This window comes from Orbicella franksi, chromosome 4, assembly GCF_964199315.1.
Source record: "Orbicella franksi chromosome 4, jaOrbFran1.1, whole genome shotgun sequence".
NCBI lineage: Eukaryota > Metazoa > Cnidaria > Anthozoa > Scleractinia > Merulinidae > Orbicella > Orbicella franksi.
This window is the reverse complement of record NC_138148.1, coordinates 22496133-22510438: the sequence shown is the minus strand read 5'-3', so window position 1 is coordinate 22510438 and position 14306 is coordinate 22496133. Positions and strand designations below refer to the sequence as shown.

The window sequence follows — 14306 nt, the reverse complement described above, 5'->3', positions numbered from 1 at the left end:
GTATGATTACCTATACTTAATGCACTTATGAACAACTCGAGCTCTTAACTTAATTTCACATGACATTGCCAGTGTTTCTAGGATAAAGGTAACAAACATAATACATTAAGAGCGGAACAACTAATTACCATAGAAATAACATGTCGAAAGACACCATGATCTCATATGTCAACACCTTTGCATACGACCTATGTTCTTTCTTGGCTAACGTATATTCTCCTCTTGCAGGTAACTTGAACTTCACAGTGAAAAACTCAACTAACTTCGCCTCCACCATTGCCAGTGAAGAGATCCAGGACCACGAGATCATGGTGTCTTTCGACGTAGAGTCACTGTTTACCAATGTACCGATCAAGGGCGCCATTACAAGCTGCGCTACAAAAAATGGAGAACGACGCAGGCCTGCCTGACCGCACGACACTTACACCAGTTCAAATCGTGGACCTCTTGGATTTCGTATTAAGATCTACATACTTCCAGTTTAACGGATGGATTTACAAACAACAAGATGGCACAGCCATGGGGAGCCCTGTATCAGCGGTTATTGCTAGAACAACAAGGCAATCGCACCGTCTTCAAGTCCGACACGACACTTCGGTCACACTTAGTGCGACCAAAGGACACCATCAACCCAGATAAACAAGATGGTGTTGTCTACAGGATTCCCTGTGATTACGGCAAAGTCTACATCGGGGAAACAGGGAGATCTATGCAGGAGAGGATGAAAGAACATGACAGGGATATACGACTTGCCCGTACCCAGACCTCCACCATTTCTGAACACACCCACGAGACTGGCCACTATCCTATCTGGAATGAGGTCAAGTTTATTGATCGAGATCCTCACTGGTACACACACAGGATCAAGGAAGCTATTCACATAAGACTTCACCCTAATAACATCAACAGGGATAGTGGAATTGAAATTCCTGAAGCATGGATACCCATGATCAAAAAACACAACAACAGGAGAACGGTACAACAGCGGACCACTGAGGGAACAGCTACTCGTCGGAACTATGGGACAATAGGAGGATCGAAATGCACCAATCACAGCCGACCTTTGTGATATAAATAATACCGTGCAATCAGTTGACCTTATCGCCTGAAGAAGACTAGCAGTAAGCAGTCGAAATGTGGCGATCTACATCTAAAGTTGATGGAAGAACTGCCACTTTGAGGAGAGTTCAAATGCATGGTTTAACATTGTCTTCAGTTGAGAATGTTTATACTTCATGTCAACATGGCTTTGGTAATGCAGTAAAAGCCCAGTAGCAGTTGGTTTCACGTAGACCTTCATATCTATGCGGGGACCATTTCTGATAATCACCATTCCTAGAAAGGGAAGCTTGCCGTTGTCTTTGAGTTCCATTGTAAAACTGAGTGAGGGGTGGATTTCATTCAGTGTTAACAAAAAATTCAGAGGCAGATGAAACATTTTTCTTCAATATTGCACATAAATGCATTTGCCATTAGTGGCCCAAGGGGAGAGCCAATGCAACCCTGTCCACTTGCTCATACAGACTTCCTTCGAATTGGAAAAGCTGGTGTTTCGTAGCAACCTCTAACAGCTCTATAAAGTCAGTTTTTGTGATGTTAAGGTCATATTTCTTATTGAACCAATCATCTTTAAAAGCTTTCTCTGCTAGGACTTCAATTGTTTCATCCACCGGTATGTTTGTGAAAAGAGACGAAACAGTACGACACTAAAATGTCTTTTTCATCAATCTTCATGAGATGAAAATTGGACAGACAGCTAAACTAGCTGTCTGTCTCTCCATCTGATCTGAAATGACATCATTAACTCAAAAATACCACACAGGTTGAAATTATGATAACAATTACTACAGCAATTCACATAAAGAATAACAAAACACTGCCTCATATATGCATACAATTTTCTACATTAATTGTTATTATAATTTCACATTATTATTTCAACCTGTGCAGTATTTTTGAGAAAATGATGTCATTTTCTCAAATCCTCAACCAAGACTTGGAACAAGGAAAATTAATGCCGGCCATAAATTCTTGGAAATTAAGGTCCAAAAACCACGAGTTCTAATGTTTGTAACGGATTAAAATTTAGCAGGATATCTAGGAAAGACCTATTGTGTATGAAAATGTAAAGAAATGGATATCAAGAATTTCATCACAGTGACACTTTAAAGAATGCTAGGAATGGAAAGAGCATATCCAAAATACCAAAATGGCCAAGTTTGAGGTCCCAGGCATAAAAGAGTAAGTTTATATGTCAGTTTGAATTTTTTGAAAAATTTATAGGTTATCTATGGAAAATGGTTTTATTTAAAGATAGAAAAAGGCATTCAATCCAATGGTAAATAAAATTTTTGGTTCAATCCAATCTTTTAATTTTCATGATTCAATCATATACCTGGACTATTGATTCAATCCAATACCTGGAATATTGATTCAATCCAATACCTGGAATATTGATTCAATCCAATACCTGGAATATTGATGCAATCCAATACCTCGAATATTGATGCAATCCAATACCTCGAATATTGATTCAATCCAATAGCTCAAATATTGATGCAATCTTCCTGGGCCGAGCGCGGCCAACAGGAACGAAAGTAACTGAGCACTAGAGAGCACTGAAAACATGGCGGGCGAAGGAGAACTAGATTTAGAAGTCGAGTTTCCTAAGTTTCTTGCAGACATCTTGGCTAAAACTAGCCTGCAAACAGGCTCCCAGTGAGCCCGAACAAAGCGAGGGAGCCTGTAGACATTCAATTGATGCCGCCGTTCTATGATACCAGCTCCTGGTATCATGATATGATTGATTAAATCGCTAATTGTTGACATCTTTGAGATGAATATTTGACAGATCTTTGTAAAATTCTACGACTCCAATGGTTCGTTACAATAGTGAATTTGCCATCCTCTTTTAAGGTTCGGTCTCTTGACCTCTCATTATTTCACAAGTGATTCTGAAGGGTACTTTATGTTCTGTTATGAGGAGGAATTTTAAGTAGAAGCTGGTGGAGTGGAGCGGTTTGGCGGTGCTATTGCAATTTTTTTAGAGGTCAAAGGCATGGTTTCCCGACTTTCCGCTGTTATCTGCATGTCGCTTCACAGACTTTGACAACTCCATCAAGTGCTTATAATTTCTTTAGGCTCATTTCAGTATTGCAAAATATGCTTTAAACTCTCTAAAAGTATTGACTCGATTAAAACTGTTTGCAAGTACCGAAAATGTAGCTTCTTGACAGGTCTAATTACCTCATTGACTGATTTGTTACAGGCTTATCACTAAGGGCGGATAGGCACATCAAAAACAAAGTCTACAGGCTCCCCCACCCCGATCGCTTTGCTCTCCGAATTCTTCTGTTTCGCGCTCACCAAATTTTTTTCCATCCTCGCGGGGAGCCCGTTCGCAGGCTAGGATAAAACGGAAATAATTTTTGAGAATTTGGACTTAGAAGTTGCAGTCTGCTTAGGTAAATGAGGCAATGCTACAACCCAGACACTAGGGACAAGGAAAATTTAGATTCCATTGCTGCCGCTTTCGTAGATGTGCTCAGTGTGTTGCATCACAGAGCTATTACTCCATCAACTGTTACTGCGGATTCCATTACGATAGAAAGCGATAAAAGAGTAAATCATGGAAGACCATTTCTTAAAATTCCTGTTGAGGTGCTTGAGAAACTTTGAGGACTAGGATTCATCTGGACAACAATAACAGAGATGATTGGAGTTTCGAGATGGACAATTCACAGAAGAGTGACAGGGGATGGCTTAGAAGATATGAGGGATTTGGACAGCTTACCTGATAAGGAACCGAAATCATTCAAGAGTACATTTCTAACCATGGGAGCGCTACTGGATATAACTTCATTTCAGGTTTCTTTAAGTCCATTGGGTTACGGGTTCAATGGAGAAGAATAAGAGAAAGGTTAGCAAAATTAGATCCCCAAAATATTGTCTTGAGATGGGGTGTGTAAATTTGCTTTGGCATCTCGATGGACATCACTCTCTGATCTGATGGAAAATACTAATTCACAGCTGTATAGACGGATTTTCTTGGAGAGTAACGTTTTTGAAATGTAGTGCCAACAATAAAGCAGAAACTGTTCTTGAATTGTTTCTGGATGCCGTTAAGAGAGATGGAGAATTTTGGCCTTCGAGAGTACAAGTAGATCATGGTGTTGAAAACATTGGTGTGTGCAATACAATGGTGCAGGTTAGGAGAGAGGAGAGGGGCAGCTTCACTGCAGGGCCATCAACACAACCAACGAATTGAAAGATTGTGGAGGGATGTTTTCTGTTGTGCTTCCCACTTGTACTTTTACACTTTTTATAGTATGGAATTGTCAGGCATCCTCGACACTGATAATTTGGTGCATCTTTTCACCTTACACTTAGTTTTTCAACCAAGGATAAACCAAGCTCTTTACCAGTTCACTGAAGCTTTCAACCACCAAAATGTAAGAACAGGAAAAAACTGGTTGCCATACCGAATGTGGCTTAATCATATGATGCAGCCTGAAAACCCCCTTTCAAATGGAAAGTCATATGATTTTGAATACTATGGTGATGATCCTGATGGTCCAACTCCATTGGACAGTGATAACAATGTTGTAGTTGAAGAAATTGACCTGGGACAACATGATTCAGTGCAGTCATTTGTATTGGAAAGACTAGATCCATTAAGAGAATCAAGTCAAATAGGAGTAGACATCTTCCAAGAGGCTCTAGAATTTGTGACAGTTAAACTTGGGTAACTGACAATTGCATAATACTACATGTGTGTGGGCTGGGTAAAGGAGATTATGGCCCCACTAAAGTGTTTTTCCAACTCAATTCACAACAGAAAACCTCACCCTGTATCAAGTAAATCATTTTCTCATCTTTCTTTTCATTGATATACAAAACTCAGAAACTGCTTGAATTAGAGAATGCCTAACTTCTAGCAACACAACTAAACTGAAGAGAAATCAGGGCATTTCATAACTGCCATGTGCACTACTCTGCCTTGTAGATTTTTCAGGTGTTTATCAAAACAGATGTCAAAATGTTGCAAGGTTAATTTGTTATCTTATTTTCAAAAGTACCCAGGACACAAGACTAACTTCTTGGTGCAATGGCATAATGGCTACTAACAGGTCTCATGTCACTAGCCAAAACTAACTTTGCACCAGCCAGCCTTTTTCATACACAGTTTCACTGACTTTTTTATAAGAGTGGTCAGTCTTGGACATTTCTTGTTGCATCTAAAATGTTAATAATAATCACTCAGAAAATTTCACACCCACAAACACAAATCCTGCTTTTCTTGAATATGCCTACGTTCAATCTCTGATGTACTTCTATCAGTGTTGCCATTTTCTTTTATCTCCCTTTAATAGTTAAATATTTATCATATGCTTATTAAGGCAATTATTTCCATGAAATCCATTCATAGTTTCCCTGTTTTCATTAGTTTCTATTCTCTTCAGTTTTACTTTGTCAGGATAATTCTCAATTTTGTTTTCATCCAGTCGACCAGTACTCCATTCCATCATGATTGTCACAATGGCTAGTGAAAGTGCAAAATCTACTATTCAAAACTGAAATCTGTGGCTAGTTGGCAGTAGTGTTAGACTTGAGCCCTGGGTACCCGATAATATTCACAACAAATTGGTACAATGTTTGTCATAGAATATCAAGAAAAACATCGTTTTTAAGAAAGAAGTACCACATGTGGGTTAAATAATGCAAAACATGAAACAACAACATTGAAACACTTAAAACACATCCCAATGTTCAATGTTTGCTGTCTTGTAAAATGTAAAGGTTCTTATTTCAAAAATAACATAAAGCCAGGTTTACACAAGCAGTTTTTGTGAGAAACATGTTTCACTGTGTACATGGCACAGCAAAAATTTTGTTTACAGTTCAAAGTTTAGTGTGCCAGTAATGATTGGACAGCAGAAATATCCACAATACCAAAGACCAATGTGGTAGCAAAATTTGCCACAGTTTATGTTATTTGCCACAAAAAGCTAGCACACACAGCTTTTAATAAACAAATATGTTTGTCACATAACATTTGGTTAACTTACATCTACAAAAGCGGCAGTAATGGAATCTAAATTTTCCGTGTCCCTTGTGTCTTGGTTGTAGCAATGCCTCATTTACCTACGCAGACTAATGGTTTGATCAAGAATTTCAGCGTGTGCTTCTGCAACTTCTGAGTCAAAATTCTCAAAAATTATTTCCATTTTATCCAAGACGTCCGCAAGAAACTTAGGAAACTCAACTTCTAACTCTAGTTCTCCTTCGCCCACCATGTTTTCAGTGCTCTCTAGTGCTCAGTTACTCTCGTTCCTGTTGGCCGCGCTTGGCCCAGGAAGATTGCATCAATATTTCAGGTATTGGATTGCATCAATATTCCAGGTATTGGATTGAATCTATATTCGAGGAATTGGATTGCATCAATATTCAAGGAATTGGATTGCATCAATATTTCAGCTATTGGATTGAATCAATATTCTAGGTATTGGATTGAATCAATATTCCAGGTATTGGTTGAGTCAATATTCCAGGTATTGGATTGAATCAATATTCCAGGTATTGGATTGAATCATGAAAATTAAAAGATTGAATTGAACCAAAAATTTTATTTGCCATTGGATTGAATGCCTTTTTGTATCTTTAAATAAAACCATTATTTAAAGGATTAAACATATATCACAAGGATTAAATTTTGCTACAAATGGCTTGCCATATTGCAGCACATAATTTTATGAAAAGTAGGTCATGTGATGGCTTAGCTGCAAAGGGCCTATTACTCAAGAACAAGTTCCAAAATTCCTAGACTCATCTAAAAGATTGTTTGTTTCAATGTATTTTTTCGTAACATGATGTGGGTACTTAATATTGACAATAAAACATTCTGAAAATGTTGTAGCCAAAACAAACGTGTTCTTCATGTAATCAAGTCACATAATGGAATCTAACCTGAAACATAACCAGTAAAATGCATACATTCCAGTAGTATTAAGCCTTGGTCAAACGGCACATGATGGTCGATGATAGCTGATGATAGTTGGTGAAAATTCAGGGAGAATCATTTGGACAATCAAATATCATCAACTATCATGCACCATTTGGCCAGGCTTCTTTAAAGCCTGGCCAAACAATGCATGATAGTTGATGATAGTTGAATGATTCTCCCTGAATTTTCACCAATTATCATCAACTATCATCAACTATCATCAATTATCATCGACCATCATGCGCCGTTTGACCACGCCTTTAAACCCCAGATGATGTGGTTTTTCGCTCATTCCTGCGTAAGCAATGAACGAGTATCATGAGGTAGCAAATGTCGACGGAAGTTTGTAGAAGGAAGTTTGTAGAAGGAAGTTTGTGGACAAAAGTTTTTGGACGGAAGTTTGTGGATGGCAGTTTGTGAACAGAAGTTTGTGGATGGAAATTGTGGACCATAGACAGAAGTGAAAGTGTCCTCACCACCTCCCCCCCCCCCTTCCGCTTAATAAAAGTCCAAATAAACTTTGATGTTGCTGCAACAAGCAAGTGCAAAGAATAAAAAAGTGTTTGTATGGTGTAATAAATAAATTTTAACATCAAGTCAGAGTCTCTCAACCTCTGAAAATCGCAATATGGATTGAGAAGCTGATATGTTCACACCTAGGGGACCCTAAATGGGTTATTTTAACACATTACCACGAGGAAATCAACGAGGCAGTCATGGCAGCCATATTGGTTCAACACATATTTGCCTTCATATTGGTAAGTAATCATTGCTTTACTACTATGCTTTTCCTTTGGAACTCTTCAACATAAAACGCACACATCAATCATAACGGCCAAGATACTGCAGTCTCATCAAACTATTTATTCAAGCTCCAATTTTGAGACTTTTAAGGCTTGCTCGAACAAAAACTGCCATAGGATCTGCCTAAAATCAGGAAAACATACCACAAAACAATCTCTTATTAATAGTTGCTTGACATGGCTACCAGTCACATCAGATCAACAGCAGGAAATGTCATTGGGTTTATAATGATGAAGCTGGTTTGGACGTTTTAACTATAATGAAAAGGAAAAATACAACTTCATCATCCTTGGCAAGGTGAAGAAACGTTCTAGGAAAAACCAAATATACCTCATTTGGAGGTGTTATTACATGTAATTGGAACACGGTATCAGTTAAATAAGTTAGATAACAACATTTGTTTACAAGTTGGTGATAATGACATTACTTGTGTTATGTGTTTCCCGCTTATATGTGTTATGGCTGCCGGTGTCGTTCGCGTTCTCTTGATTTATTTTATATTTCTAGCCTATTCTGATGATTTTTCGCCCTGTGGATGGACTCACTCTGGTTTTAACCACTTCTGCTTCGAAGATATCCATGGATGTTTCTCCGATGGTTTTCTTCCTGGCAATTTTAGACGTGAATTTAGCCTGGTTGGATCTCACGTGGTTATAAGACAGCAAGAGCTCAGTAGTCTTGAAGTGTTCCAACCATGCTCAAAACAGGCTAAGCATGGGTCTACCTGTTTAGTTCTTCCCTCGAAACCTTTTGTCATGGATTTGACAGTGCATGTTGATATAACTTCAAATCCAGGACCTGAATCTAACCAAGAAATTACCTCAAGGTCGGTTGGATTATATCATCATTCATTTCGGTCCCCACAACTTATTACATATTCAAGAAGTGAGTTGTTATCAGTGCGGCGTTTTTCGCCAGCTCGTTTGCCTTTTCATCTGGTTTCGGTCTTAAAGGATTTCAGTTTGCTTCGGACAAGAGGATGTAGAGCAGGTGTATGGGCGAAGTCACGAACGAGGCAGAGGAGCATAAGGACGGTTGTTTCAAATCGAAATGATCGTTTTTCGAAATTTGCATCTTTGCTTAATCGTGACAATCTCGTGAAGGTGCAGATCTACAAGTTGCTAACACCCAGGATACTTCTCACGCGATCAACTTTTGTTTGCTCAATTCCAGGTCAATAAGGAATAAATCTAGCGTACTGAAAGACTTTGTTGTTGACAAGGATATTGATCTTCTTGCTTTGACGGAGACGTGGCTCAGACCTGGAAATATTGATTGTGTTGAGATTGGTGATTTATGTCCCACTGGTTATGATTTTATCCACATTCCACGGGAATCGAGAGGTGGTGGTGTCGGCTTGCTTTTCAAAGAAAGTATGGATATTAAATGCAAAAATAGTGAGTGGAACACTTCCTTCCAGTCGTTCGAATTCTTGGATGTTCATTTCAAGAGCTCAAAGATGATCAGGATGATAATTATTTACTGCCCACCATCATCTGTGCCTTTGTCAACATTTTATCATGAATTTTCTCTCCTGCTTGAGGAATTGGCCACAGCATCAGGCGAACTTTTAATTGTCGGTGATTTTAATCTACATGTGGATTCTTCGCGTGATGTCAACGCATTGCATTTTTGTGACCTAATAGCATCTTTCGATCTGAAACAATGGGTGACTACGCCGACTCACACAAGTGGTCATGTCTTGGATTTAATCATTACTAGAAATCAGTGTAAACTTATAGACAATGTTATGGTTCATGACCCTTTGATTTCTGGTCATTACGCTATTTTTATGCATTTATTATTGCACAAACCACAATTTCCAACAAGAACTATTCGCCACCGGAAGCTGCGTTCGATTGATTATGCTGAATTCAATGACACTATCATGAATTCGTCCTTGTTTGACGAATCACGGCGTGATTTGGATTCGTTAGTTGAGTCCTATCATCGGGTCTTGAAGTCCACCCTTGATGTTTATGCCCCCGAAAGGACCCGTGAGGTAGTTCTTCATCCTTGTGCGCCTTGGTATTCAACTGACATTAGTGTTCAAAAGAACATAAGGAGGAAGCTCGAACGTAACTGGCGACATACAAGATTACCTGCAGATAGAGAACGGTATGTGTTTCAGAACAGTGTTGTTAATGACATGATTGCCTCCGCGAAGCACACATTTTATTCATCAGTGATCCAAGAAAACTCAGGGAACTCTGGACTTCTTTTTAAGACAATAGAGAAGCTTCTGCACTCCAATCCAGTCCAGCGTTATCCATCTGGGCCTAATAACTGTTCTCTGTCCGAATCATTCGTTGAATATTTTAGTGACAAAATTGTTAAAATCCGCAATGATCTTGACAAAGTTGATGGAACTCTGAATGACAGTCAAGTTACTTCATGCAATGCTGAGTCTGAAAGCTGTCTAGCTGGTCAGCTGCTAAGTGAATTTAAACTGGTCACTGAGGAGGTCGTATCTGGTTTTGTGAATCACCTGTGTTCAAAGTCCTGTACACTTGATCCAATTCCATCTTCAGTGTTCAAACGGTGCCGTCATTATCTGCTTCCAATGATCACTCGTATAGTTAACTTGTCTCCTACAAGTGGCCAAGTACCTGATAGATTCAAGGTTGCCATGTTGAAGCCGTTGTTGAAAAAGAGTGGAGCTGATCATGAACTATTTTCGAACTTTCGTCCTGTCTCGAATTTATATTTTCTATCCAAAGTTACGGAGAAAGCAGTTGCAGCACAATTAATGGACCACCTTAATGATAATGAAGGCTTATTAGAAGAATTTCAGTCAGCATATAAATCTCATCACAGTACAGAGACTGCGCTTGTGAGAGTTCAAAATGATATTTTGAAGGCTATTGACAATAACAGATCGGTTATATTACTATTGCTCGATTTATCGGCTGCGTTTGATACTGTCGATCATTCGATTTTGTTATCTAGACTACAGAATCGCTTTGGTATTAGGAACACTGCTCTTAATTGGTTTCTTTCATATCTTCACTCACGCGAACAGTTCGTTTCTGTCAATGGAATTGAATCGTCAAAGAAGAATTTACCCTACGGGGTACCACAGGGTTCTGTACTGGGACCCTTGTTGTATTCCCTTTATACAAGTCCGCTGGGTGACATAGCCAGAAAGCATAGCATACCGTTTCATCTCTATGCAGATGACACACAGTTGTACTTGTCGTTTACATCCAACTGCCCTAATCATCTATCAAGCTCAAAGATAGCAGTAGAATTATGTGTTAAGGACATTGGGGACTGGGTGCTGCGCAACAAACTTAAGTTAAATCGGGATAAGACTGAACTTTTGGTTATTAGTTATAAATATCGTCCACGACCACCCCTCGACTATATACGAGTTGGTGATGAAGTAATCAAGTCTAGTAAACAGGCCAGGAATTTAGGAGTTGCATTCGATCAATGTTTGGATTTCAAAGAACACGTTAAAATAACCTGCAAGAGTGCATTTTTCCGCATTCGTAGTATAGCTAAAATTAGGCGATACCTATCCCAGAGTACTACTGAGACCATTGTTCACGCTTACATAACATCGCGTTTGGACTATTGTAACGCCCTACTGTACGGTCTCCCAAAGTATCTGATTAATAGACTTCAGCTTGTACAGAACTCAGCAGTTCGCCTTGTTACCTTGACTAGAAGGCAGGAACACATCACACCAATACTAAGGAGCTTACATTGGTTGCCAGTTCATTTTAGGATTATTTTCAAAATATTGTTGTTAACTTACAAAGTTCTGAATGGACTGGCCCCTGATTACATTAGAGACCTACTGCGATTTAACATTTCTGGTCGGACACTAAGATCTTCAAACAACAGGTTGCTTGATGAGCCTAGAGCAAATCTTAAAACGTATGGTGAAAGGGCTTTTTCCGTGGCGGCACCAAGGCTCTGGAATAAACTACCCCTCCAGATCAGACTTTCATCATCAGAGGCAGTTTTTAAGGCTAATCTTAAGACTTATCTTTTTAAGCGTGCATTTGATTTGTAGTTTTTACTTTTTATTTGTAGCCTAATTGTATTATATAGCGTATTTAATTCTTAGGATTTTAACTTTTAGGATTTAGGATTTTAGGTTTTTAAAGAATTAGGATTTTAATTTTAAAGTATTGTAAAGCGCCATGGACAATTAGTGGAAAATGGCACTATATAAATGTATATTTATTTTATTTATTTACTTTGTTGCCTGTGCTTTAAATGTAGGAGTCTGGTTTGGTGAAAAACTAAGTGTATGCATATCATCAAGGCATCCAAGAGTGTATTCTTTCATTTACATAACATTAGAAAAATTAAGAAATATCCATCTCAGGATAGTGTGTGTATTGTCCACGCCTATGTTACTTCTCAGCTCAGCTATTGTAATAGCTTAATATAATAACTTTACTGGACAGGTGTATATATTTTTTTTAGTCTTCAATGAATTTATTGAAAACTGCTATTGATCAGTGTACGCAAATAATTCTATAAACATTATTAGATTATTATTTTTATTTAACAGCATTGTCATTTAACTAGATATCCTTAATATTTCATCAAGTATCCTATTAAGATTTTTGGACACCCTCATACTTTGTTACTCTTAGGCAACTTTTTGCCTTTGACAGAAACTTAATGAATAATGATGTCTTACAGTCTATTTGAACTTAACCCCTGCTATTTCAAACTGCTGTTTCCCTTCAGGTTTCCAATTATTGGGGTTCAACTGTACCAATATTTCATAACCAAAGAGTGTAATGCAAATTAGTGATTACATCAATGAGCTTGCTCTAGGAGCCCTTTGATTGATTAAGTCTTCTCCTTTAGTTCCTTGGTGGGGGATTGGGCCAGAGATAAGTTGCCTCCATCTAAATGCATCCCTATTCTTGGAAACAGACGTAACTGCAGCCCACAATGTTAAACGCATTTCATTACACTCTCTTTCTTCAGTTCATCTTCATGTTTCTTTCAGTCATCCTTGATTTCTTCTCCTGCTTGGTGGCCAAGTCAATGCCACGAGGGGGTTGTGGTTTGGTGCCATTCACAGAACATCAATTATCCATCGCCATCGCCGGTGTCATAGCTGCATGATGATCTTTTCAACTACCGCTCTTCTTCGAAACCTGCTTGTTCTTCCCTTAACAACCCAACCACTATGTCATGCAGTGTAGTAATTATCACTCCACCAAAAACCTTAACCAGTACCTACTAGAGATTTATTCCATTCCAGTTGTCACACTCAGTAACATCCCCCTTCTTGGGTAGCCTGACAATCAACTCACAATTGTATAAAGTACATGTAGTTACTGTTAATTTTACAATCTATCATGGTGTCTGCATGCATTGATACTGCAGTAGACAAAAAAGTAATATCAGGGGAAGCAGCTGTAGTGTCAACTATTCCTAGAGATAGTGTACTCATAATGTACTACTTGCATCTTAATCAATACAATAAGTGACTATTTTGGTTTACTTAAGGGAATTATCAGCTTACCACAACTTTGAACCAGTCCACTTTATTCCCTGCTCTGCCAGTAGGGGCTGTCCATAATCTAGACTTAACATCACCTCTATTTCTACTCCCCCTGGTACCTCGATGTGAGGAAGGTCTGCCTTGATATGGATTGCTGTATTAAATATAATGCAAATAAAGTTTAAAAATTAATGTATTAACAACTTGATTATGAGTGTGAGTGATAGCTAGTAACAGAACAGCATTTCTGATAGAACCCTAATAGATTTATAATTAACCCTAGATACACCAATGGCTGATTTGATCGGCAAGCTGATTAACACGTAAATACACCGAGGCCGATTCTATCGGCCCTGTTAATAAGGAGTGCTTCTATTGGTTAGGCAGAAACACAATAGTCAGAACAAACCAATAAACAGTGTTTTTTTATTGCTCTGAGTTTTCAGCCTAGTTTCGTAGAGTTTCTGAATGTTAATCGTCTTTGGTAAAGATATTCTGAGAATTTTATTTTTGCACACGTCTTGAAACAAATGTGGCGGACAGCACTTCGGACAAATATGTTCCCAATAGAAGCGAGTTTTCTGCATCAAATTCAAGCGATTTGTCGGATGACTCTGCAAGCGATTATTCTTCAGTGAGTGAAAATTCATTCTCGGAAAGTGAGGACAAAGATGATGGAGTTTTAATGCAGTTCTGGGCCCGTATTTATCCTCCAGAAGATGACATTGATTTCCCATCCTTGCTGTGAGAAATCCAGGGCCAAGAAACATGCCTGCAGCAAACTCAACCCCAATTGTATACTTTTTGTTGTCCTTAACCTTGGAGATTCTTGGCAAGATTGTGACCAAAACAAAGAAATACGCTGCACAGGTTTTAGGAGCCCAAGCATTGTCTCCACAAAGTCAACTGTCAAGGTGGGACAGCATGAATTTAAGTATCTCAGTCCTGAAGAAATACATTGGACTTGTTATAACTATGGGCCTCATCAAAGTGAAGAGGGTTGGAATGTACTGGAAT

The 14306-nt window shown here is 38.6% G+C and overlaps 1 protein-coding gene across 4 annotated transcripts in view; it reads right to left on the bottom strand.

Annotated features, from left to right (window-relative positions):
- LOC145484909 (nuclear RNA export factor 1-like) overlaps positions 1–14306 on the bottom strand; it is a 257953-nt gene that overhangs the window by 232404 nt on the left and 11243 nt on the right. For all 4 annotated transcript variants that reach the window (XM_081463536.1, XM_081463537.1, XM_081463539.1 and 1 more), the window contains one exon: positions 13311–13443. In XM_081463536.1, coding sequence (XP_081319662.1) covers positions 13311–13443 — 133 coding nt within the window. The remainder of the gene's footprint in view (positions 1–13310; positions 13444–14306) is intronic.